Genomic DNA, 25339 nt, shown 5'->3' with positions numbered 1-25339 from the left:
TGTCACACCCTAGACACTCACTGTACGGTTTTCCACAATGTTTTTAGAGAGACTGTTGGTCTATGCAGAATATTCTAATAATTAAGCCATACAAAGGCTCAGGAGTTTCTCTCTGCCATCCCAATGAGGCCTCTGTCATTATTTACTGGCTTACATTTGAAATGGTTAAATTAAGTAGAGTAGACAAAGTCCTGAAAGTTAAATGAACATGATTAAAGGAGTAAGGATTGGACAGAATTCAGTGAGAATAGGAAACAAATGCTCTTTGAAAGTTTGGTGAGTACTTAAACCATGTTAACCTTCTCATTAAATAGAACCCTGCTTGTCTGTCCTGGTTGAATATGATACTATAAAAATTAAATGTCAAGTAAACCTTGTTTCATATACAAACAAGAGTAGATAGACGAAGTATCTGGTTTCTTTTTGAGTCTATTTGCTCATGGGAGAGCAAATGAATGAACTTGGACAAAATTTTGAAGTTGAGGTAAGAATCCTAACCAACATCATCTAAGTTAGAGGTTTCCTCTATTTAAGTCATTTAAATGGACTATTTAAGTGATTTTTAAAAATCCAAATTATGGATTTCTTTAAAATGCAGTCTGGGACTCTGGTTCAAATGTTGCCCATTATAAGTTGCTAGTAGTGGACTTGCTTTGAAGAATAGATTAAATGATTAGTATATGAATGATCTGTGTGGGAAGACATACCCAAAGTAACTTTGTTGGTTTATGCTGCTGCTGCTGCTGCTAAGTAGCTGCAGTTGTGTCCAACTCTATGCAACCCTATAGACGGCAGCCCACCAGGCTCCCCTGTTGCTGGGATTCTCCAGGCAAGAACAGTGGAGTGGGCTGCCATTTCCTACTCCAACGCATGAAAGTGAAAAGTGAAAGTGAAGTCACTGAGTCTTGTCCAACTCTTAGCGACCCCATGGACTGCGGCCCACCAGGCTCCTCCATCCATGGGATTTTCCAAGCAAGAGTGCTGGAGTAGGGTGCTATCGCCTTCTCCTTTATAGTTAATTTAATTGGCTAATTTAACACCTTATCATACATCGATTAAAGATAAGGAGCCACCTAAATGATCACAAATATAATTAATGAGGCCTGAAAGGAGGGACCCTTTTTGCATCTATCTCTCTTTAACCCCAGCACTTAGTTCCTGGTACATCATAGAATATAATCAATAAATATTAGTCGAATTAATAAACTGTATTCTAGGATTAAAATATATGGAAATTAAGAGGCTCAGAAACAGTTTCAGGTGTAATAATAGGTTATTTGCATTGGCTTCTTTGTAGCTATTTTTACGTGTTTATTTCTGCCTTACTAAGCTTCCTTGTCTTCCTATATCTAGCTTGCAGTAATATATATATAATATTATAAAAACGGATTTTTAACAAAAGAGTAAAAGATATTTTTTATCATTTATTATGCATAAAGAAGGAAAATTCCTTTAAAATGGTGTTTCCTTTAAGAAAGTGCTTAGTGTTTATAACCTACTCTAATAGCTTGAGAGCAAAATGCTTTTGATATCTACATTAACTCCCCAGAGATAGAGAAAGAAGAGCCTAGAGCTGAGATGCAAAGAATTCTGTTTCTCTGTCAGAAACTAAAAAAAAGAAGAGAGTTGCTAATCATTCCAGAACGCATAGTCAGCCCAGACTTTTGGGGTTAATTGTATCCTTAGAGGGGGAAAGTGGTCGTCTAGCTATCAGGTTGAGGTATGAGATTCTAGACCAGTGTTAAAAAATATTTCTTTTTTTAATTTATTTATTTTAATTGGAGGCTAAATACTTTACAATATTGTATTGGTTTTGCCATATATCAACATGAATCCGCCATGGGTGTACACGTGTTCCCAATCCTGTACCCCCCCCATCTCCCTCCCCATACCATCCCTCTGGGTCATCCCAGTGCACCAACCCCAAGCATCCTGTATCCTGCATCAAACCTGGACTGCTGATTCATTTCTTATATGATATTATACATGTTTTAATGACATTCTCCCAAATCATCCCACCCTCGCCCTCTCCCACAGAGTCCAAAAGACTGTTCTATACATCAGTGTCTCTTTTGCTGCCTCACATACAGGGTTATCGTTACCATCTTTCTAAATTTCATATATATGCGTTAGTATACTGTATTGGTGTTTTTCTTTCTGGCTTACTTCACTCTGTATAATCAGCTCCAGTTTCATCCACCTCATTAGAACTGATTCAAATGAATTCTTTTTAATGGCTGAATAATACTCCTTTGTGTATATGTACCACAGCTTTCTTATCCATTCATCTGCTGATGGACATCTAGGTTGCTTCCATGTCCTGGCTATTATAAACAGTGCTGCAATGAACATTGGGGTACATATGTCTCTTTCAATTCTAGTTTCCTTGTTGTGTATGCCGAGCAGTGGGATTGCTGGGTCATAAGGCAGTTCTATTTCCAGTTTTTTAAGGAATCTCCACACTGTTCTCCATAGTGGCTGTACTAGTTTGCATTCCCACCAACAGTGTAAGAGGGTTCCCTTTTCTCCACACCCTTTCCAGCATTTATTGCTTGTAGACTTTTTAACAGCACAGTCATGACTACTATACAAACCTAAAATAAACGTGTTAAATTTTGTATTTAAGTCATTAATTAATGAGGGACCTAGTAAAATGTTACAACAGTTCAAGAAAGAATTCAAATAGCAAAATAGATTGATGAATTGATAGAGAGACATTAATAGAATACTGGAATGAATTTACAAACTTGCAAAATTGCTCTGTCCATTGGATAATAATGGATTAAATATGGCAGAAAGTGAAGAGGAACTAAAAAGCCTCTTGATGAAAGTGAAAGAGGAGAGTAAAAAAGTTGGCTTAAAGCTCAACATTCAGAAAACTAAGATCATGGCATCTGGTCCCATTACTTCATGGGAAATAGATGGGTAAACAGCGGAAACAGTGTCAGACTTTGCTTTTTTGGGGCTCCAAAATCCCTGCAGATGGTGATTGCAGCCATGAAATTAAAAGACGCTTACTCCTTGGAAGGAAAGTTATGACCAACCTAGATAGCATATTAAAAAGCAGAGACATTACTTTGCCAACAAAGGTCCATCTTTTCAAAGCTATGGTTTTTCCAATGGTCATGCATGAATGTGAGAGTTGGACTATGAAGAAAGCTGAGCTCTGAAGAATTGATGCTTTTGAACTGTGGTGTTGGAGAAGACTCTTGAGAGTCCCTTGGACTGCAAGGAGATCCAACTGGTCCATTAAAGGAGATCAGTCCTGGGTGTTCTTTGGAAGGACTGATGCTGAGGCTGAAACTCGAGTACTTTGGCCACCTCATGCGAAGAGTTGACTCATTGGAAAAGACCCTGATGCTGGGAGGGATTGGGGACAGGAGGAGAAGGGAAGGACACAGGATGAGATGGCTGGATGGCATCACCGACTCGATGGACATGAGTTTGGGTAAACTCCGGGAGTTGGTGATGGACAGGGAGGCCTGGCATACTGCGATTCATGGGGTCGCAAAGAGTTGGACAGGACTGACTGACTGAACTGAACTTGCATTACACAACAGCCCCCATAAACACAGGTAACACATAATGATGTGCTAGAAAATGTCTTGTTAACCAAAACACAACATCCAGTTACCTTTTGGTCCACCTTAAAATCTTTCACATTTTCCTTCCTAGTTTAGTCTGAAATACGCAAAGGGTAAAGGAAGAAAGTGAAAGTGTTAGTTTCTCAGTCTTGTCCAACTCTTTGCCATCCTATAGACTGTAGCCCACCAGGCTGCTCTGTTCTTGGGATTCTCCAGGCAAGAATACTGAAGTGGGTTGCCATTTCCTTCCCCAAGGGATCTTTGCAACCCAGGGATCAAACCCAGGTCTCCCGCATTGCCAGCAGATTCTTTACTATCTGACCCACCAGGGAAGCTGTTGCAAAGAGTACAGCTGGCTATTCAGAACATTTTAGAGTCAAAAGACCTACTGCTATCTGAACATATGAAAACTAAGTAAATTTAGATATTTAGAGGCTGAATAAGTAGGCAAACAGAGGGGAAGCCATTTAATTCTTGATACTTTTGACCGAGAAAGGGAGATTTGGTTCACAATTGTAATGCTTCAGTTTAGTAAGCCAATAGTTAACCTGAGACTATGTAGGAAATCAGATCACTATGCAACTGCTCTTGAGTCTTCATATACAAAACACTTATCCAACATGTACCTTAAAATTCACTTTCATATAATGATTCAGTACCCTCTCAAAGTTTTTGCCTGATAAAAACTGTTTTTAAGATTCTATTGACCGTATTACTGCAGAGTAAGGTTGCAGTTCAAGAGAAGTAGCTTACTGATTGCTTAATAAAGAAAGATTCAACACTCAACTCTCTCATCTCCTACCCAATCTCATCAGAGAATTACATTAACTACAGACTAATATCTCTCAAAAGAGTAGTTTTCTTTACTTAATATGATGTAAATATGTCATATTACTGACTATGTCATTAAAAGCCATAGTCTCAACATACTCAATTTATAGGTGACACAAAATTATAGTCTACTGTAAAAAAGTAATAATTGAGAATAAGAAGCTTACAAGGAGGAAAAAAGAGGGAGTATTTTTTTCCCTTTTTCCTTAGAAAAAGATCTTGGATCACTGTGTATGTTAGTTGTTTTATATGTTATTTGTAAATACAGTGGTTTCCTTGGAAATTTGGATTATTTGAGATATTTAGATGAGATCAGATCTGTTCAGGGTAGCATGGCCATGGATTATTTGAGATATTTAGGAAGACAGAGTTATTTTGGAGACAGAGATAAAGAATGTTGCATTTTGACATTTTCCCCTAATGACTCCCCATAAACATACAGAGAAAGAATGTTATCTGCCAAGAGTCTTGTTGCACAACCTACTTGACTTAGCAAAGTTCTGATGATTAGACTACCTTGATTTTGATGGGGTAGGGGGTGGAGGGGCACTTGGAAAGACAGTGGCAACATCTGCATTTTAACAGAAACTTTTCAAGATATATTTGAAATCAGATCATCCAAACATCAATCTAAACAAATGCAAAAACAAAACAAAAACTTTCTTAATATTTTTAGGAGTATTTTTGAAATAGCTTTGGATTTGGTAGACCCAAATATGAATTTTTTAAAAATATCTGAACTGAAATTTTTTCATAAGAGTTGTAAACCATTAAAATAATTGGCTACACGTATATGATTTGATAGAAGCATAAATTTGTTTCCATGACATTGAGATAGTGTTTTAAGGAGGATCACTTATGAAATTCAGCCCTCTACAGTTCAGGAATTATCCTAAGTAACAACACTCAATCTGTGCTTATTTTATTTTACCCCACAAAGAACTGGACTGAGATCACCAGCTTATTTTAGTAAGCCAAAAATAAAGACATGTGGCTTTGTTTACAGTATCATGTGTGTGGGTTCATATGCAAAACTCAGTGTGTTTCAAATGAATAAGCCTGCATTCATATTACCACTGTAGGGTAACCATAACCTCGATTTAAGGGGTAAAATATGAAGAACTTTATAAATATTTGTTCAATGTAAGTTTAATTACAATATATGATTTTGAATTTATAAAAGCTGCCTTGCTTTTACATTATTAAATGTTAAAAAAATCATACTCTTTTTAGACCCCTCAATTTTTCTATCCATGAAATGTTTTACGTATGAATTTTATTACCTATTTCCCTTTTTTAAGACACAAAACACTAGTTGATTTCTACTCTGTAACAGGTTCCTTCTTTTAAGTTATAGTTTAATTATTTTCAGCATGTAAAGTTAATATATTATTAAAGGAAAAGTACAAAATGAAGTAAAAAGGAGGCATATATAAAACTATTGGTAAGTGTGTCAGATCTGTACTTACCACAAACAAGCAATAATTTTGTAAAATTGTATATCTTAATTAAAATATCTTAATTGCCAAGAAATGATAAATACTATGTCCTTATTTTGGCAGAAGAACAATAATTTTTTAGGGATCATTTTCAATTTAGAATGTGGATTAAACACTGTACCTTAGAAGTATCTTGCTATATTTTTCTAAACACTATTACTTATAATGGAATAGCATTTTAAAAGCAATCTAAACTGAATCCCCTAAACTAAAACTTTGTCTATCTCATCTAAAAGAGGAAAAAAAAATTAGAAAAAGAGAAGAGAGTCGCAAAGTGAAAACAATCAAACTACCAATGGAAAAATTAAAAAGTAGTTATTATACATTATTAATTACCAAACTTATGATTTCTGAGCTAAATTAAAAGTTATGCCCATTTAATTTACTTTAAAAGCAATCTTCTTAAAATTTTATTGCATTTAGGTCATGTTCATTACTTTTATGACCTGAAGTACATGTGTTAGGCATATCAACCAATTGGCACACATCCTCTTTTAAAGATAGAAAAAAAAAGATGACTATTATATTGTAATACTTTGTTCTCTCTCTCCTCCTCTTTCTATTTTTTTTGTTTGTTTGTTTTTTGTTTTCATTTTTGGATGATTGGTGATTTGTTTGCTTCTCCTGGTTCCTGTTGATCAGTGGTGTTTGGCCAGTTTGTATTTTTCCAGACATCACTCCACGATGTTGTTGAGGTGTATGATGGGCCAACTCAGCAATCTTCTCTGTTATCTTCCCTCTCAGGATCCCATTCAGGTATCCTTTACTAGAACTGCCATGCATCAGTTATTGATAAAAGACTGACTTTGATTGGTAATGTAGTGAAAGTTGAGATTTATATCATCCATATTAGAAATAAAGTAAACTGAACATAAAGTCATTACTTTTTTTAAAAAGAATAGAAACGCAACAGTAATTCAGACTCTTGATAAAAATATAACCATTTTCTGGGATTGTAATCAAGTAAATATAGTATTTAGTCACTTTGTCCATGGTGTTTGATGTAATATTTAAAGATTCTTTACAAAATGAGGCAATATTATCAAAATGTAATAAAAGCCTTCCAGTAAAAGAAAAGAAAAGGTTGCAATTGAAGCTGATCCCAAAATAATATATTGTCAGTGGTAGAATATATTAAAGTAATTTAATAGAGCATAGATTGATGTTTTCAAATGACAGTGTAAATTAGTATAATTTGTTAGGTTTACTGAATGAAATTATTTATGATATCTTAGTGTTTGTTTTGTTGAGTAGGAGAATCACTTCCACTGAGTTCAGGTAATCAGATCACAATTCGATTTACTTCAATTGGACCAATAACAGCTAAGGGATTTCACTTTGTTTATCAAGGTAAGTGACCCTGTAGCATAGAAACACACTAAGGAATGTAATCAGTTTCCATGCTATGTTCAGAATTGTTGAATGATGAGAGCCTCATAACCATAAAGGACAGATAAAAGTTGTGTGCTTTAAAAAAAAAAAATTGTTTTGCATTTTCCCCTTCCCCATTATTAAAGTATTATTACTTTTACCAAAGTAAAAAAAATCTATTGCTTCCATCATCATTCTCAAGCAAATTTCATGCTTTTCCTTGTTTTTAACATACTGTTTTTAAAACATCTTTTTTTTTTGACAATGCTTCACTCTACATATTCTATTTCCTTATAGTCTAGCACTCTAAGAATGTACAAACCTTTTGTGCTGATGTACTTAGACATGCCAAGGAAATCATTACTCCATTCTAAAATTGTAGTTTCTCATTCTCTTAGGAGAATTCAAACTTTCTTCATGATTATTAAATATTTTTGCACAATTCAAAATTAGTTTACATAGTTTTTCTGTCACTTATAATAGACAAACTTCCACATTATATAAAACTAAATTAAGAGCTATCTTCTGAATATTTTATTTGAATTATATATGATCAATGTAGTTATTCTCAAATGTATCTTGAACTTTATTCCAAATAAATTTATAAGCACTTGTGATTTGATATTCTTATTAAACCCTCTTATTCTAATTATAATATTGGCTATAATATTACACTTTCATTCTTAATAATAGTCCCTCTGTAACAATGCGTGGTATTATGATTTTTAAAAGGCACTCTAACAAATGAAATTATTTTCACTCAAGTGACATAAGAGGAATCTATTTGGAATTCATCTTATCATTTTTTGGACTATTGTCAAACTCCTTAATCCCATCTGTATGTGTTTTAAAAAGAAAAAACATCCTGTTATCATTCTATCTTTAAAAAAGTCACAATTGAAGAACATACCTAAAAGGAATTTCAAATTTGATATTGTATGGTTATTAAAGTTTCTATTGTTGTTAATCTGTCTGACTTCTATTCTGCTTAGCCTGAACATATTGTCTTCATCAATAGCAAACATGTTTTGAACAACTAAGTTTATGAATATGTTGTGAAATTAATCAAGTGTTTTTGCTTTTTTAAAATCTGTGTTTTTAGGGAGCAAATAGTGTTAAAAAATTGGCATTGCTTTACATAACCTGACATCTGCTTTTTGTATGCTTGGCATTCCAATTTAAAAAGAAAAAAAAAATGTATCTGTTACCATTCCTTAAATTGAAATATCTTTGCTCATGCTACATTGTTATATTTATAAAAGTATGGTAAAACAAAAAACAGAAAGTAACTGATATTGTTTAAAGAATCCAAAATAAAAATGTTTTTAAAGAAAAAATCTTAATGACAATAGCAATATTTATTCATTTTGAATTTATTCATTTCATCATGTATGAAATTTTAAACTTTTATAAATATGTTCAAATTGTTACCTGAAGTTCGAGTTAGTGAAGATTTCTCTGAAATCTGTTTGTATAGTCACATTTTGAAACCTATATTTCTCTACCAAACATGAAATTAAAATCCACAATTATTTGTACGCAGCTGTTCCTAGAACAAGTTCCACACAATGCAGTTCTGTACCTGAACCAAGGTTTGGAAGAAGGATTGGCAATGAATTTGCAGTTGGTTCATTGGTTCTTTTTGAATGTAACCCAGGATATATTCTCCATGGATCCATTGCAATTAGGTGTGATACAGTGCCGAATTCTTTGGCCCAATGGAATGATTCCTTACCTACCTGTATTGGTAAGTTTATAAATTTGTATGTTTCATGTTGTACATATTGTATATCAAAATTAGTTATCTTACATCTGTCAATATTTAATACTTTATTTGTTATGATGTATCTAAGTATGGAAATTACAGTGGCTATTTGATGCAATTGAGGTGTGATGTAATCAATGAAAATATACATACATATTTCCAATAACACAGAATTGGAATGCTATTAATATGGCATTATTAGACATCACCATCCTTTAAAATAAACACTTTTCATTTTTAAAATTTATGCAAAGATGTCTATGCCAACATATAAGGAATTTACTTATCTTTTAAAGATCACAGAGATTGATTTTTCTGCATATTTTTTGTCAGCAAAGAAATTAGAAAATACACATTAATACATTTTTTGTTTCCTTTTCTCTGTTAGTTACGTGCATGCATGCTTAGTCACTTAAGTTATACTGACTCTTTGAGATCTCATGGACCATAGCCCACCAGGCTCCTCTGTCCAGGAAGCTCTCCAAGCAATAACACTGGAGTGGGTTGCCATGCTCTCCTCCAGGGGATTTTCCCTGGGATTTTCTCAGGGATTGAACCTGCATCTCTTTTCCACAGAGCCACCAGAGAAGCCCCATTTAAGTTATATATATGTTATAAAAATATAAAATAAGAAAATTTCCCAGTCTTTCACAGATATAAGTGGAAAAACTTTAAATGGGTAGATGGCAATAGGATTAGTCAAATCTCATTATTTGAAACTATTTTTGTAATGTTATATCCAGGGCCTCTGAGGTGGCACTAGTGGTCAAGAACCATCTGCCAATTCAGGAGACATAAGAGATGTGGGTTTGAACCCTGAGTCAAGAAGACCGTCTGGAGAAGGAAATGGCAACCCAGTCCCCTCTTCCCACCTTTAAAATCCCATGGACAGATATGCCTGGCAGACTACAGTCCATGGGGTTAAATCAGATATGACTGAGGACTGAGCACACAACACACATATACAGTTTATATTGATAAACAAAATGCAAGCTTTATAAACTTAGCTCTGCTAAGTTATTTGAAGCAGTTAAAACATTTTCTAAACAATAAAAATATCAATAGTTTAGAATCTTATCATATTTCAGGATCATTACAATGACTTTTGGATCCTGTAGAATTCCATGGATGTTGAAAATGTAGACTGTAGTGAAGTTGCTTTCTTCTCTGTTCTAAGAGCATGTCTGGAAATTAAGTTTTTTAATTACATATTGTAAAACTAAAAGAAGAGTAGTAAAGCTTAATCTCAGGTTAAGAAATAATTCTAATGAGTTCTTCCTCATTAAAGTTTTATTAGCATGAGATTTGGAAAATGAGAGGAAGGTTTTTTTTAAATAAAAGATAAGTAAAATTTTGTTTTTATTTTAATAATCTCAATTCCCTACTTTGTGATAGAGAAGATATGCGTGTATATATAAACAATATAGCATGTACATTTATAAATATATAAAATCTATTTTTAATAACACATCCTGCCATACCTGAAAAGAAATTTTAAGTAGTTTTTATTTTTAACATTTAAAAACATATTTTACCATATTTTAACAGAGATTAATGTAATGTTAGTTCATACTTAATTAGAATAATGTATTTTAAACAGATTTTAATTGAAATGATATGGAAGTTACACTCATTTCTACTGAGGAAGGAGTAAAGATAAAGTTTGGTGATATGCATTTATATAACACATACTGCATATAGGACAAAACTGCTTTAAATCTTTTACCATTCAAATGAGAACATCATTAATATTTGTGCTTGGGAAATGTGCGAATTAGGATTATCATAAATTAAAAAAATAAAACGGAGTGGTACAAATTGGGCCTATCATAAACAAAAATGTAGGATCTAAGTTTCTATAGGAACTTGATATGGTGATATCCCTCAAACAAATATATCTTGCATATTTCACAGAGTATTTTTCTTACAACAAAAAATCTAATTCTTCCTTATACAGTAAATGGAATGGGAACTGTTCTTTTATTTTTCTTTTATTTGTTGAAAACCACATACAGAAAGTAATTTTAAACACTGGAAAGCTATAAACGACTCCTCAACTTTCTTCTCTTTCAACTAAATAACCAGTTTCTAGTATGATTTAACACTTCCCATTTGCCAGGTTTCATTCTGAATAATTTAGCAATAAACACATATTTAATTAACTTCTTACAGCAAACCTATGGAGAAGTTACTCTCAGAATTTACAGATGAATAAACTGAGTCTTAGAGAGGTAAAACAGTTTTCTTTAAAAGGGACACAGCCTAATAAGTAGTACCATAGGAGCAGGATTTGAAAATATTTTCTGATTCCATACTTCAATGTGCATGATAGAAAAGTTTTTTCCTTTTTGTTTTGACTGATAAGCTAATTTCCTAATTCAAATTCTATATCTTTTTTATAATGTGGAATTTCTTAACCTGTTAAAGTATATTTTTGACAATCAGCAAGCAAAGGAGAAGAAATCATTTGCACTTAATGTCTCTCCTCTTTTGCACCTAGCATAGAGCTATGGTTAATGGGACAAAAAGATCTTTATATACTTTTCTACTCTCATAAGAGAAAATAGATAATGCTCTTCCTTATGACCACACTATATGTTGAGTTCATAGCCTTATAAAATGTGAATAAATTAATTATCCTAAAAGATTATGAGCTGAGAGAAATGTTCCTTTATGTCTAGGCCAAAATTAGTCATACAATATGCATAAATCAGAAATTACATTGCTCCAATTCAGTTTAATAATTGAAGGAAGACAAAAGATAATAAATCTCTTTAGCCTTACAGTGGATTTTTAAATATTGCTTTCTAAATATCAGGAATCAATCATTATTTCTGCCTCACTTTTCTCAGTAATTATTTATATCATTTCTCTGTAACTTTTAGTTTCTTTATGTACATGGTGATAGAAAATATTAATACCATACAATGGAAGATAATGAATGAGTAGCTGTCTTCCTTTCATTTCATATATATTATGAAAATTCCCTCAAGACAATTATAAAAGCAGATTGATAAAGAGACTTATGGAAAGGCATAAACTAGCTCATTAATCTTTAAATATTATTGAAAACATTCATTTGTCCATTTAGAGTGTTCAAAGAACCAACATATGCACAAAAGTGTCCTAATTAATAGAAAAAAAATTGTAAGAAATCATAAAAAACTGAATAAAGTCTTCATAACTGGGAGCTGTAGTAGATTCTCAGTATAAGGGTCAATTGAGTCTTGGGTAGTAATAGGCTTTGACTTTAACACTAAATTGTGGTGAATTACTACATGAGTCTGAAAATTTTTGCATAATCTCTGATTCTCAATTCCCATATCAAGAAAACAGGGAAGTTATAGATTTATTGTGACTATTACATATTTTAAAGCCTTGGCAAAGTTCTTGGACTCACGTAAGTACTCAAAAATTAAGTTGTTTTTGTGCTTTCCAAATTCTCCACCATAAAGTCAGAACATACAACTTCAATTCTAAAAGTATTGGATCTCAAATAAAGAACTTCTATGTAGTATTCATAAAGGATTTGATATTATTGATTTTAATCTGTTGATATGTAGTTTTAATAACACTTTAAAATTATTATATGTAAAGATTATCTTCTGCTGAAGATTTTTGCATCTTGGAAAGGTCTAAAAGCATGGGCTTCTATTAGTTTTTCTAATTCTGATAATTTAGTTCCTTAAAAGCGAGATTTTCTTTCTCACTTAAAAATTTTCAGAAAGGCTTTAGGGAAATATAATGACAATTTTCTTGAGGATAATAGTAATTATTAGAATATTCTATTTAGGGGTTGTGAAATTTCTTTCCATCAATTTATAAATTTAAGGGCAGTTGATTTAAAAGGAGCAGACTTATAACAATAGACATATATTCATGATTTTCTTTGGTTTCAGTGTTTGTCTAAAATAAAAAATAAACTTGAAATTAAAATAATGATTACCATTATTCTAATTGGTTGAAAAATATATGTTTAATCAAAGTTTGAACATTACATTATCCAAAATATTATATTTTATTTTGTCCATGAAGGTATGATGATAATGTTAGAAAGAGGAAAGAGATAAAAGGGAGAAATGAGCTGAAATTAAAGAAGGAAGAAAAAAAAATGTAACAATAGTTTAGGAAGAGGAGAGGGAAATAAGAAAAAAATAAAATATTCTATGTGACGGAAAACAGAGAAAAAGAACTGTACACTGTAAACATTTTTGTTTAAAGCAGAAGAAAACCCCTATTCTACATGATTATCGCAAAGCTTTTCCATATGTCAAATGTGTCAGTTGATGAATCTTGGTGTTTTTGCCATAAGAAATAAGAATCCATGTAAAGAACAAGATCAGGCCATTTGACTATAAATTCATTTCAACAAGTGCAGAAGCTTCTACCAAGCATTAAAGCCTTTGAAAGTCTTTGAGACCTTGCCATGGCTGACATGCAACATCAGGAGTAAATGCTAACAGTCTGTCATCCCTAGCCTAGATGCATTCAGCCTCACTTTTTACTTTTAAGGCGAAAAGATGAGGGACTCAGGAGCCATTACATACTCTCTGTCAAAAGTCCATTTCTCTCTAGATACCTGGGCTTTTTGAGAAACATGAGAGTGCATCTATGGTGGGTGTTTAAACATAAAACACACTACTTTTTATGTTGCATTGGTTTGAAAGCGCATACTCAGAGATAGAAAATTTTATCAGATGGCTTCTGTTTCCTGACAAGATAACACGAAAAGGGCATATTACTTTATATCACTTAAAAAAGTAATGTATACTTTGTAGAAGAGGTATAAATCCAGAAAACTGAATGGGATTTGTATGAGACAAGAACTAGATTCTAAATGACAGTTGGATGATAGCTCACTTTAGGTTTTACCATTTGATCCCACTGCTAGTCTTTACGTAAATGAAAATATACTTTGCATTTCTATTTTTAGCTATAAATTTTTTAGTTTTAAATGTTATGAATAAAAATGATAATGTCTTTAAGTATTCAAAAATTCAGAAAAAGAGAAGGCTTGGTGTCTTAATTCAAATATGAGTCAAATGCAGAGTTATCTTAGGTTGATATTAAAGAATTATCTGTAATTTGTGTTCATCAACCCACTCCAGTATTCTTGCCTGGAAAATCCCATGGACTACTGTCCATGGGGTCGCAAAGAGTCGGACATGACTGAGCGACTTCACTTCAGTTTCTGTTATTTGGATAAAATTCTAACTGCTTCAAAGTCTTTGAGCTTTCTATTTTTTATCCTTGGAAAATCATCCCCAAGATACCTTTTGGGCTTACTGCATTGCTTCATTTCAGTTTTCACCTGAATATCTTCCTTGACCATCCTATCTAAAGTAATTTTCTTCTACTCATCCTCCATTTGTTCTTTATATCTTTATTCTGTTTTTGTTTGTTTGTTTGTTTGTTTTTAAGCAACAACCATTCACCAGATTATATATAGTTAGGATGCTTCTCTGGAGAAGGCAATGGAAACCCACTCTAGTACTTTTACCTGGAAAATCCCGTGGATGGAGGAGCCTGGTAGGCTGCAGTCCATGGGGTTGCTAAGAGTCAGACACGACTGAGCAACTTCACTATCACGTTTCACTTTCATGCACTGGAGAAGGAAATGGTAACCCACTCCAGTATTCTTGCCTGGAGAATCCCAGGGACAGAGGAACCTGGTGGGCTGCCATCTGTGGGGTCACACAGAGTTGGATACGACTGAAGCGACTTAGCAGCAGCAGCAGGATGCTTCTCTAATCTTTCTTGCCCTCCTCTTCCTGTCACTATATTCTATTTTTTGCTCAACCAAAAGAGGATGTGGCATACAAGAGGTTTTCAATAAACATTTGTTCAATGAATGGATTTTAGCAGATAAGTTTTATAATTTCATAAATTTTTAGAGAGATAGAACAACTGACCAACTTCGCAAGTCCAGGACCTATGCTTTTGCAACCTCAGGCTTTCACTGCATGGTGATATTCTTGCTCAGTTTGCTTGCTTAGACCTTTACAAGCCATCTTGAAACTACAAGACACTTGAGAATCCATAGAAGGAGGCATAGGTAAAACATACACAGTAGATTTTCATAGTGTATAGGTAATTTTATTCTGAGAAAGAACAAATTCTCTGTATTTTACAGTTTAATTATAATGTTTATTAATCTATTACAGAGTATTATACATAATGATTTTATTTCCCTTCCCTTCACTGGTTCAATGAATACTCAGTTGATAGCTTAGGCCAAATGAGCATCCAACAATTGAAACCAAATAAAAGCAGTGACCTACATTTCTAGTGAATTCCATCTCAAATATAATTGTTTGAGTTTCACAGTTCTTATTACTGCTATCAACACTTTTATTTTTTTTTTCTGTCAAAGTAGAACTAGATAAAATGTTCATTAATTTTTTAGAAAATGTTGATATATTGAAATTAAATGGTTGTCTCGAAAGCAGCCCCATTAGACATGATATGCAAATTGTACTTATAGTTAAAATGGTCAGATACTGAATTAGGTAATTCACAAATTTAACTAACCTGTATAAGAAAACAATATTCAATATTCTTGTGCAAATCTGTGTCATCAAGTAGTTCTTAGGTAAATTATAAAGCACAATAATGTTTTTATAAGAATGTTGGACTTTCAGAGGTAAACTTGATAAACTTGCTGAAGACTGAACTTTATCTTCTAAATTTGACCTTACTACACTTCAGATTTCTTAAAATTTTTAGTCTCTGTGAAAACCCAAAATTCTCTTCTCTCTGAGATTCTGTGATTTGAAAAAGCCCCTGTAGCCACTAATAGCTCTGACAATATATGGCCTTAGGCATAAGTATTTCTGTTAGTGGGAGGTATCTTTTGAAAAGCTCCTGAACATGCCACTTAACTCCCTTCGGAAGAAGTGTTTAATTAGCTGCTTATCCCATCACTCTTATCAAGCTTTGTTTTTTTCAAGTCCTTTAGCAACCCAGAAAGAACTATTTTTACTTATATTGGATCCATGGCAACACTTGTCCACACTGTCTTTTTTCAGTGGAAAGAAACAGATGAAGAAATACATATAGTATCTGAATCTTCATTCATTGATTCACTCATCCATTCAATCATGAAAAAGTTATTAAATGTAATAATGAATAGCACTGACTACTATTTGTATGAAGTGCTATTAAGCATTATCTCATTTAATATTGACACCAACACCAGGAGGTAGATAAGAATATTCTCTCTTTTATATATAGATAGTGAAACCCCTATGGTTTAGAGACAAAAAAAAAGAATTAATATTTGTACTCAAGCTGCTTGATTCTAAAATCTGTTTTCTTAATCTGTATGTTCTATTGAATAATACTGATTAGAAGATATTAAAAATATACAATACATTCTTTTTAAAATAGAAAAGAAATACTAGGAAAAGTAATATAAAAGGATATAAAACTTTGTAAAACATTATTGTGTGGTAATGCACATCTGGGAACACACTTATAATGTATTTTCTTGGGAAAAATAAAAACAAGTGAAGTAGAATTAAATATGGCTTCTTTAGAAAAATACTAGTAGAAACGAATGATACAGGAATGGTAAAGAGTAACTTTACATAATCATAAGATTTATGCAGTTAGGCAGTCACTCAGTAATTTATTTAACAAGCATTTATTTAGTTTACCAAGTATTAGAGAGATCTTTTCAAGAAAATTGGAGATATCAAGGGAATATTTCATATAAGGATGGGTACAATAAAGGGCAGAAATCATAAGGACTTAACAGAAGCAAAAGAGATTAAGAAGAGGTAGCAAGAATACACAGAAGAACTGTACAAAAAAGGTCTTAATGACTTGGATAAACATGATAATGTGGTCACTCACCTAGAGTCAGACATCGTGGAGTATAATGTCAAGTGGGCCTTAGGAAGCATTACTACAAACCAAGCTAGTGGTGATAGAATTCCAGGTGACCTATTTAAATATTTAAAAGATGATGCTGTTAAAGTGCTGCACTCAATATGTCCAAACTTGGAAAACTCAACGTGACCACAGGACTGGAAAAAGTTAGTTTTCATTCCAATCCCAAAAAAGGACAATGACAAAGAATGTTCAACTACTCTGCAATTGCACTCATTTCACATGCTAGCCAACAGTGCTCAAAATCCTTCAAGCTAGGCTTCAGCAGCACATGAACTGAGAATTTCCAGATGTACAAGCTGGGTTTAGAAAAGGGCAAAGAACCAGAGATCAAATTGCTAACATTTGTTGGATCATAGAGAAAGAAACAGAATTCCGGATAAATATCTGCTTCCTTGACTACACTAAAGTCTTTGACTGTGGATAACAGCCAACTGTGGACAATTCTTCAAGTTGAGAATGCCAGACCACCTTACCTGTCTCCTGAGAAACCTGTATGCAAGTCAAGAAGCAACAGTTGAGACCAGACATGGAACAACTGAGTGGTTCAAAATTGGGAATGGAGTATATCAAGGTTATATATTGTCACCCTGCTTATTTAACTTATATGCAGAGTACATCATGCAAATGCTGGGTTAGATGAATCACAAGTTGAAATCAAGATTGCTAGGAGAGCTATCAACAACCTCAAGCATTCCAACTCTGTGCAACCCCATGGACTGTAACCCGCCAGGTTTCTCTGTCCATGGAGATTCTCCAGGCAAGAATACTGAAGTGGGTTGCCATGCGCTTCTCCAGGGGATCTTACCAACCCAGGGATCAAACCCAGGTCTCCTGCATTGCAGGCAGATTGTTTACTTCAGAGCCACTAAAGAAGCCCAAACATACAGAAGATACCATTCTAGTGGCAGAAAGGTAAGAGGAGCTAAAGAGTCTTCTGATGATAGTGAAAGAGAAGAGTGAAAAAACTGGCTTTAAACTTAACATTCAAAAAACTAAAATCATGGCATCCGGTGCCATCACTTCATGGCTAAAAGTTGAGAAAAAATGTAGAAGCAGTCACAGACTTTATTTTCTTGGGCTCCAAAATCACATGATGATGACTGCAGCCATGAAATTAAAAGATGCTTCCTCCTTGGAAGGAAAGCTATGACAAACCTAGACAGTGTATTAAAAAGCAGAGACGAAGTCCGTATACTCTGAGGTATGGTTTTTGCAGTAGTCATATATGGATAGACCATAAAAAAGAATGAGTACCAAAGAATTGATGCTTTCAAACTGTGGTGCTGGAGAAAACTCTTGAGAGTCCCTTGGACAGCCAGGAAATCAAACCAGTCAATCCTAAAGGAAATCAACCCTGAATATTCATTGGAACAACTGGAACCCCAATACTTGGGTCACCTGATGTGAAGAGTCGACTCATTGGAAAAGACCCTGATCCTGGGAAAGATGGGAGACAGGAGGAGAAGGGGACGAAGAGGATGAGATGATTGGATAGCATCACTGACTCAAAGGGCATGAGTTTGAGCATACTCCGGGAGATAACGAAGGACAGGGAAGCCTGGCATGCTGCAGTGCACAGAGTTGCAAAGAGTCTGACACGACTTAGCGTCTGAACAATAACAACAAAGTGCCAGGCACTATTCTAGGCACTGGCCACATAGCTCTGAATAAGAGGATAAGGTCTCTGCCCTTAGGGAGTTTACTTTTATTTCAGATAATGGTAAATGCTATGGAGCAAAAGAGAGCAGAGGCTGGAGGTTAGAGGAAGACATCCAGAGCATGCTGCTGTTTTAAATCCAAATGAGATGAATGAAGAGGGGTGGGATATATGAAAGTCAAAGAGGTAAGCAAGCCACAACAATAATCTCAGGTGTCAAGAAAAGAGTGAATGATGGCAAAAATGACAGAAGAATTGGGAGAGGCAGAGCAGAGGCCAAGTCATAGAGTGCCTCAAAGGCTGGAACAATTAGAATTTTTCTAAGTTGTGGAAATTCACTGACCTATAGAAGATACGATCTCAGTTTCTGGAAAATCACTGTGGCTAATGTAAGGGATGGGGGTGGTATAGAAGCAATAAGACTGAATAGAAGCCTATTGCGGAAGTGAAGAGGAAACTCAATGTTGATTTAGATTCGCAGATCATGATCAGTGATGAGAACTGGTAAACTTTCGGATATATTTTTAAAATAGAATTGACATAGTTTGCTGATAGGCTGAATATAGATGTACATGTGAATTTGAAAAGAAAGATGAATTGAGTTCTAGATTTTTGGCTTAAGAATTAGGTGGTAACATTTACTGAGAGGGCAAATAATATAGATCAGGGAGAATTTAAAAAATCTTGATATGGACATATGAATTTTGAGATATTGAGTTGACATATTATTGTATAACTCTGGGTAGAAGTTATGGCTAGAGATAAATGTTTAGTAATCATAGTATATGGCTTCCCTGGTGCCTCAGACAGTAAAGAATCTGCCTGCAATGCCAGAAACCTGGGTTCGATCCCTGGGCCGAGAAGATCCCATGGAAAAGGAAACGGCTACCCACTCTAGTTTTCTTGCCTGGAGAATCCCCACAGACGGAGGAGCCTGGCAGGCTACAGTACATGGGGTTGCAAAGAGTTAGACACTACTGAGCGACTAACACTGGAGTCATAGTATATAGATGACACGGTAATAGATGCCATTACAGAAGAGCAGTGGTTAAAAAGAGATGAGAAGATGGTGTAGGTCACAGAGAGCTAGCATTTGAATTGAAAGGATCAGACGGAGGATGAGCTAAAATTTTCTTTATCACACTGATTTAAAAGTTTGAAAATGTAAAAAGTTTGTAGCATTCTTTTGAGCAATTACCCTAGATTTTTTGCATTCAGTTTTAGAAGTGACACAAAGTTGTATAATTACCTTTAAAAATTATTACAAAAATATTTTCTGATATTTCATCATTAGAGCCAGATTAGGACACATGTCCAAGGATCATAGTGCCATTAGAACATAAAATAACAATAGTTGTAGCAAAAGAAAATATAATTTACTGACTTCTTACTATGTTTCAAGCAGTGTGTAAGCTTCTTTATGTGCATTGTTATCGTTTAGTTGCTAAGTCGTAACTGAATCTTTTGAGACTCCTCTGTCCATGGGATTTCTCAGGCAAGAATACTGGAGTGAGTTGCCATTTTCTTCTCCAGGGGTTATTCCTGACCCAGGCTTTGAACCTGTTTCTCTTGCACTGGCAGATGGATTCTTTACCACTGGGCCCCAGAGAAGCCCCTTTATGTAGATTATAATATCTATTTACTTTCCACAAAAGCCCCTTGGAAACAATTGCATTATCTTTTAATAAAGCATCTGAGTTTCACAGAATTCAAGGACATGTCCAACATCACACAGTATTTAAAACTGTAAGTTTTGTCATTCCCAGAGTCAATCTGATACTACCAGCAGTGTAAGAATTTTGCTTTAAGATTGGTACCTTTAAAAAATGTTAAAAGTCTTTATTGTCTTTAGAGCAAGTCTCCGTACGTATTCTTTCTTTAGTAGTTGTACTGGCAGTAACCGGACTGTCTCCATATTGAGTATTTTCTTTACACTGAATAACATGAATGTGGAGCCAAACTACCAGTATTCAAACTCCAGTTTCATCTCTGACTATGTGATCTTGAGAAAGTTAAACTGTTACTGCTTCCATTTCCTCAGCTGTAAAATGAGGAGGATACTTATTCGTATATTGTTGGATTGTTGGGAAGGTTTAATAAGATAAAGTATGTAAAAGTGTTTAGAAGAGTACTGGTATGTAGGCTCCATATAAATATTATAATCATAACATAATTGTAATCATCATCATTATTACTCTGAAAGGGATTTTATTACTACTCAAAAGATACATGAAGAGAAAAAAATATAAAATAATTATTCAAAAATTATGTATGTATGAACAATGTTTAACTTGTGCCAATGAACATTTTAGTAATATACAAATAATATGCTATTATTGAGTTAATTATGGAATGACTTTAGATATGCTATCGCCAGGTTATCCTTTAATATCTAGTTCTTTTTTGTGTGCTATAGGAAGTTTTTGTGCTATAGGAAGACAATTTTCATGGTTCTTTTGAGTTTTAAAGCATAATATGATTTGATTATGTTTGCAAGTCTAGTATCTATGTTATTGCTGACCTTTTCCTTATTTTAATCTTTTGCGTTAGAATTAACTTCCCCTCATGGATTGTTTTACTTTCAGTGCCCTGTGGTGGAATTTTAACTAAGCGCAAAGGGACTATTTTGTCTCCTGGATACCCTGAGCCTTATGACAACAATCTGAATTGTGTATGGAAGATCACAGTGCCAGAGGGAGCTGGCATTCAAGTAAGAATATTTAAATTTTTCTTCTTTTCATTGTATATTTGAAGTTGATCTTTTCAGAGATGACAGGACACACGTAATTTCGAGAATTTCAGCCAGTGCTTTTGACTTGCATGGCTGAATTTAAAAAAAGATGTGCGTGTTCAGTCACTCAGTTGAGTCCGATCCTTTGTGACCCTGTGGACTGTAGCCCGCTAGGGTCCTCTGTCCATGGAATTTTCCAGGCAAGAATACTGGATTGGGTTGCCATTTCCTCCTGCAGGGTATCTTCCTGACCCAGAGATTGAAACCACATCCCCTGTGTCTCCTGCATTGCAGGTGGATTCTTTACCTGCTGAGTCATCAGAAAAGCCGTAAAGAAAGACACTTACCATTATTTTTTTTCACCTGCTGCTGCTGCTAAATAGATTCAGTCGTATCCAACTCTGTGGGACCCCATATACGGCAGCCCACCAGGCTCCTCTGTCCCTGGGATTCTCCAGGCAAGAATACTAGAAAGTGAAAGTGAAGTCACTCAGTCATGTCCCACTCTTTGCGACTCTGTGGACTGTAGCCCACGAGGCTCCTCCGTCCATGGGATTCTCCAGGCAAGAATAATGGAGTGGGTTGCCATTTCCTTCTCCAGGGTAATCTTCCCAACCCAGGGATCGAACCCAGGTCTCCCGCATTGCGGGCAGAAGCTTTAACCTCTGAGCTACCAGGGAAGCCAGGTTCCTTCATCCATGGGATTCTCCAGGCAAGAATACTAGAGTGGGTTGCAATTTCCTTCTCCATTTTTCACATGCAAGTAACAGAAAACCAATTCATGACTGCATAAGCAATAAGAAAAATATTTTGCTCCATATAACAGTGAATCTTTGAGTAAGATGGTTTAAGTGTTGTTTATTGCAAAGGTTCAGTTGTATCATTCCTGACCCAGGTTTTTTCCATCTCTGTCCTGCAATACTTAGCATATTGGCTTAATTCTTGGACTTCCTCTCTCATGGTCTTGAGATAGTTATAAAATCTCTAGGCATAACAGTATTTCTCAGCAATGGATGGAATGGAATGTTTCTATGTTATGTACTTCTATAAGTCTGAGAACTTTACACAAACTTTCCAGCAGACTTTCCATTCTCTCCTGTTGACCAAATTTCAATCATATCCATTCCTAAGCCATTCACTGGACAATAGTAAAAGACTTACTATGATTTGGCTTTGAAAAAATCAAGATTAGTCGTCTGGATCTGGCAAGGGGCTTATCCTTCTCTGATGTACACAGCTCTCACTCAGTTGAACAAAATTGTTCTCTGTCAGCAAGGAAGAAGAATACTAGTCTACAGGCTGTCAATAGTATCTACCATATTACTTCAATTGTGACCATTTTGTATGGGGAGCACTTTGACCAGCTACTCTGTTTGAGAAGAAAATTGTTTCTGGGAAAGTAGATAGCCTTTTACTGCTGAGTCAGTGTTTACCCCATGGAACATAATTAAACTTCACAGAACATTACACAGACTATATTTCATGTGTGGATGTGAGAGTTGGACCATAAAGAAAGCTGAGCACCACTGAATAATTGATGCTTTTGAACTCTGGTGTTGGAGAAGATTCCAGAGAGTCCCTGAGACAGCAAGGTTATCAAACCAGTCAATCCTAAAGGAAATCAGTCCTGAATATTCATTGGAAGGACTGATGGCTGAAGCTGAAGTTCCAAAACTGTGGCCACCTGATGCGAAGAGCTGACTTATTAGAAAATACCCTGATGCTGGGAAAAACAGAAGGCAGGAGGAGATGGGGACGACAGAGGATGAGATGATTGGATGGCATCACTGACTCAGTGGTCATGAGTCCAAGCAAATTCCAGGAGATGGTGAAGGACAGGGAAGTCTGGTGTGCTGCAGTCCATGGGTCACAAAGAGTAGGACACTACTGAGCAACTAAACTGAACTGAACTGAACTGATATTTCATAAAAATAACTTGCTGTTCTCCAATTGAGTCATAGGGTTTTCCTTGAGAAACTTGAGATGCATATATCAGTCATGGAAAAAATAGCCAATACGTGATTCATTAAAACTGAACTTAGATAGAAAAATAATTTTCAATAAAAAGTAAATTTTTCGATTTAACTTGATAACTTTTCAGAAAATTTAAAAAATTACTTAATAGATGTCAGGTGTCAATAGGTCAGTAAATGAATGAGAAAATTTGAAATGTACTTTTTCAGTGTTTTAAAAATATTAGCAGTCAAAATACTGCTTATATTCTGGCTAGTTGTGCTATTATTTTATGGTCAACTTTTAAAATTTGAAGATAACCAATACACTCTATCCTGTTATTGGTAGAATTAGCAAAGATTTGAAGATCGTCCATATTCCAGATGGCATAGGCAATCTGAAATGAGCTGATACCTTTAAAATCTTCATGGAACATTTATTGTATCATCTGGTTATACATTTATGTGAATTATATTAGAGCATCTATATATTGGCATCAGCTTGTCCATTTTTACCTCATCTTAAAATAATAAACCCCTGGCATTTTCCCTCTAGTTCTCACCCTCTGTTCCCAACCCCCTGTGATGTTGCTTCAGTGTCCAATGCTCTATTTGAGTCACTCTTATAATGATCGGGGCTTCCCTTGTGGCTCAGAGGTTAAAGCGTCTGCCTCTAATGCGGGAGACCTGGGTTCAATTCCTGGGTCGGGAAGATCCCCTGGAAAAGGAAATGGCAATCCACTCCAGTGTTCTTGCCTGGAGAATCCCATGGATGGAGGAGCCTGGTGGGCTACAGTCCACGGGGTCGCAAAGCGTCAGACAAGACTGAGCAACTTAACTTTCAACTTTCAACTTACAATGATCACTGAGGAACATGCCATTAAATCCACTGCACTGCTCATCTTCCTTATTTTGTTAGCAACATTCTGTCGTGTCCATTCTCCTCTCACTCTTAAGATATCTTTCCCCTCCATTCTACCTAATACTCTCTTGAATTTTGTTTTGTTTTCTTTTCTACATTTATAGTTGTCGCTTCTATATCTAGGAGCGTGATCTCCTCTTCTTCAATTCATCACATATGGTGTTTGTGAGATTCTGTGTTCTTTGTCCATCTCACGTGGCACCATTCTCTGTGCCACGTTGTCTACTTTCATAGCGTCAGTTACTATTATGTGCTGATGCTGAATCGTAGTAGATAATTAGAAAATATCTTTTTAAATTAAGGATTGAATACATGATGATTTCCAAACCTAATATTTAACCTATACCTTTCACCTAAGTTTGCCATTTATCCAGCTGCCCACAGAACATTTTCAGCTAAACTTTTTACATCTCTTATATATATATATATGTGTGTGTGTGTGTGTGTGTGTGTGTGTGTGTATGTGTGTGTGTGTGTTTATTCATTTTGGCTGTGCTGAGTTGTCATTGCTGTGCACAGGCTTCCTCTAGCTGCAACGAGTGGGATCTGCTCTCTAGTTTTAGTGCACAGGCATCTCATTGGAGTGGTTTCTCTTGTGGAGCATGGACTCTAGGGTGCATGGGATTCAGCTGTAGGGTGTGAGCTTAGTTGCCCTGCAGCATGTGGGATCGACCTAGTGTCCCTACATTGCAAGGCAGATTCTTAATCACTGGACACCAGGGAAGCCCCTAAACTTCTTACACCTCTAATTCAACCTGTTCAAAACTGACTTCATGACTTTTTTTTCTCAAAGTTGTGAATCTTCCCCATTTTGCTCTCTCAGAATGAACCCCTCATCGCATTCAATTGCAGCAGCCAAAAACCTTGATGATTTTTTTTTGTGTTCACGTACACAAAGAACTATATCAGTTCTTTAACAAACCTCTCAAAGTCTATTTTCTTCATCCACACTTTGACCACTCAAGATTAGGTGGCCATCATCCCTGTTCCAGGTTCTTATTCTCCTCCAATCTATTCCTCACAGGGCAAAGAGAGTAACTTTCTAAAAATAATAATCTAATGCTCTAAGTTTCCTGCTTTACAATACCTCGATTGTCCTCTCTATCCTGAACTCCTTGACACAGATGATTA

At 35.0% G+C, this 25339-nt stretch overlaps 1 protein-coding gene across 3 annotated transcripts in view; it reads left to right on the top strand.

Moving 5' to 3' along the window:
* CSMD3 (CUB and Sushi multiple domains 3) overlaps positions 1–25339 on the top strand; it is a 1478779-nt gene that overhangs the window by 1269218 nt on the left and 184222 nt on the right. For 2 of the 3 annotated variants that reach the window (XM_086335395.1, XM_086335397.1), the window contains 4 exons: positions 6557–6670; positions 7169–7264; positions 8829–9032; positions 21189–21313. In XM_086335395.1, coding sequence (XP_086191521.1) covers positions 6557–6670; positions 7169–7264; positions 8829–9032; positions 21189–21313 — 539 coding nt within the window. The remainder of the gene's footprint in view (positions 1–6556; positions 6671–7168; positions 7265–8828; positions 9033–21188; positions 21314–25339) is intronic. The other variant, XM_086335396.1, reaches the window with a different exon arrangement.

Source organism: Bos grunniens, chromosome 14, assembly GCF_055505025.1.
Source record: "Bos grunniens cultivar Pamir isolate PY7600 chromosome 14, Bosgru_T2T1.0, whole genome shotgun sequence".
Taxonomy (NCBI): domain Eukaryota; kingdom Metazoa; phylum Chordata; class Mammalia; order Artiodactyla; family Bovidae; genus Bos; species Bos grunniens.
This window is presented reverse-complemented; position numbering and strand designations above follow the sequence as displayed.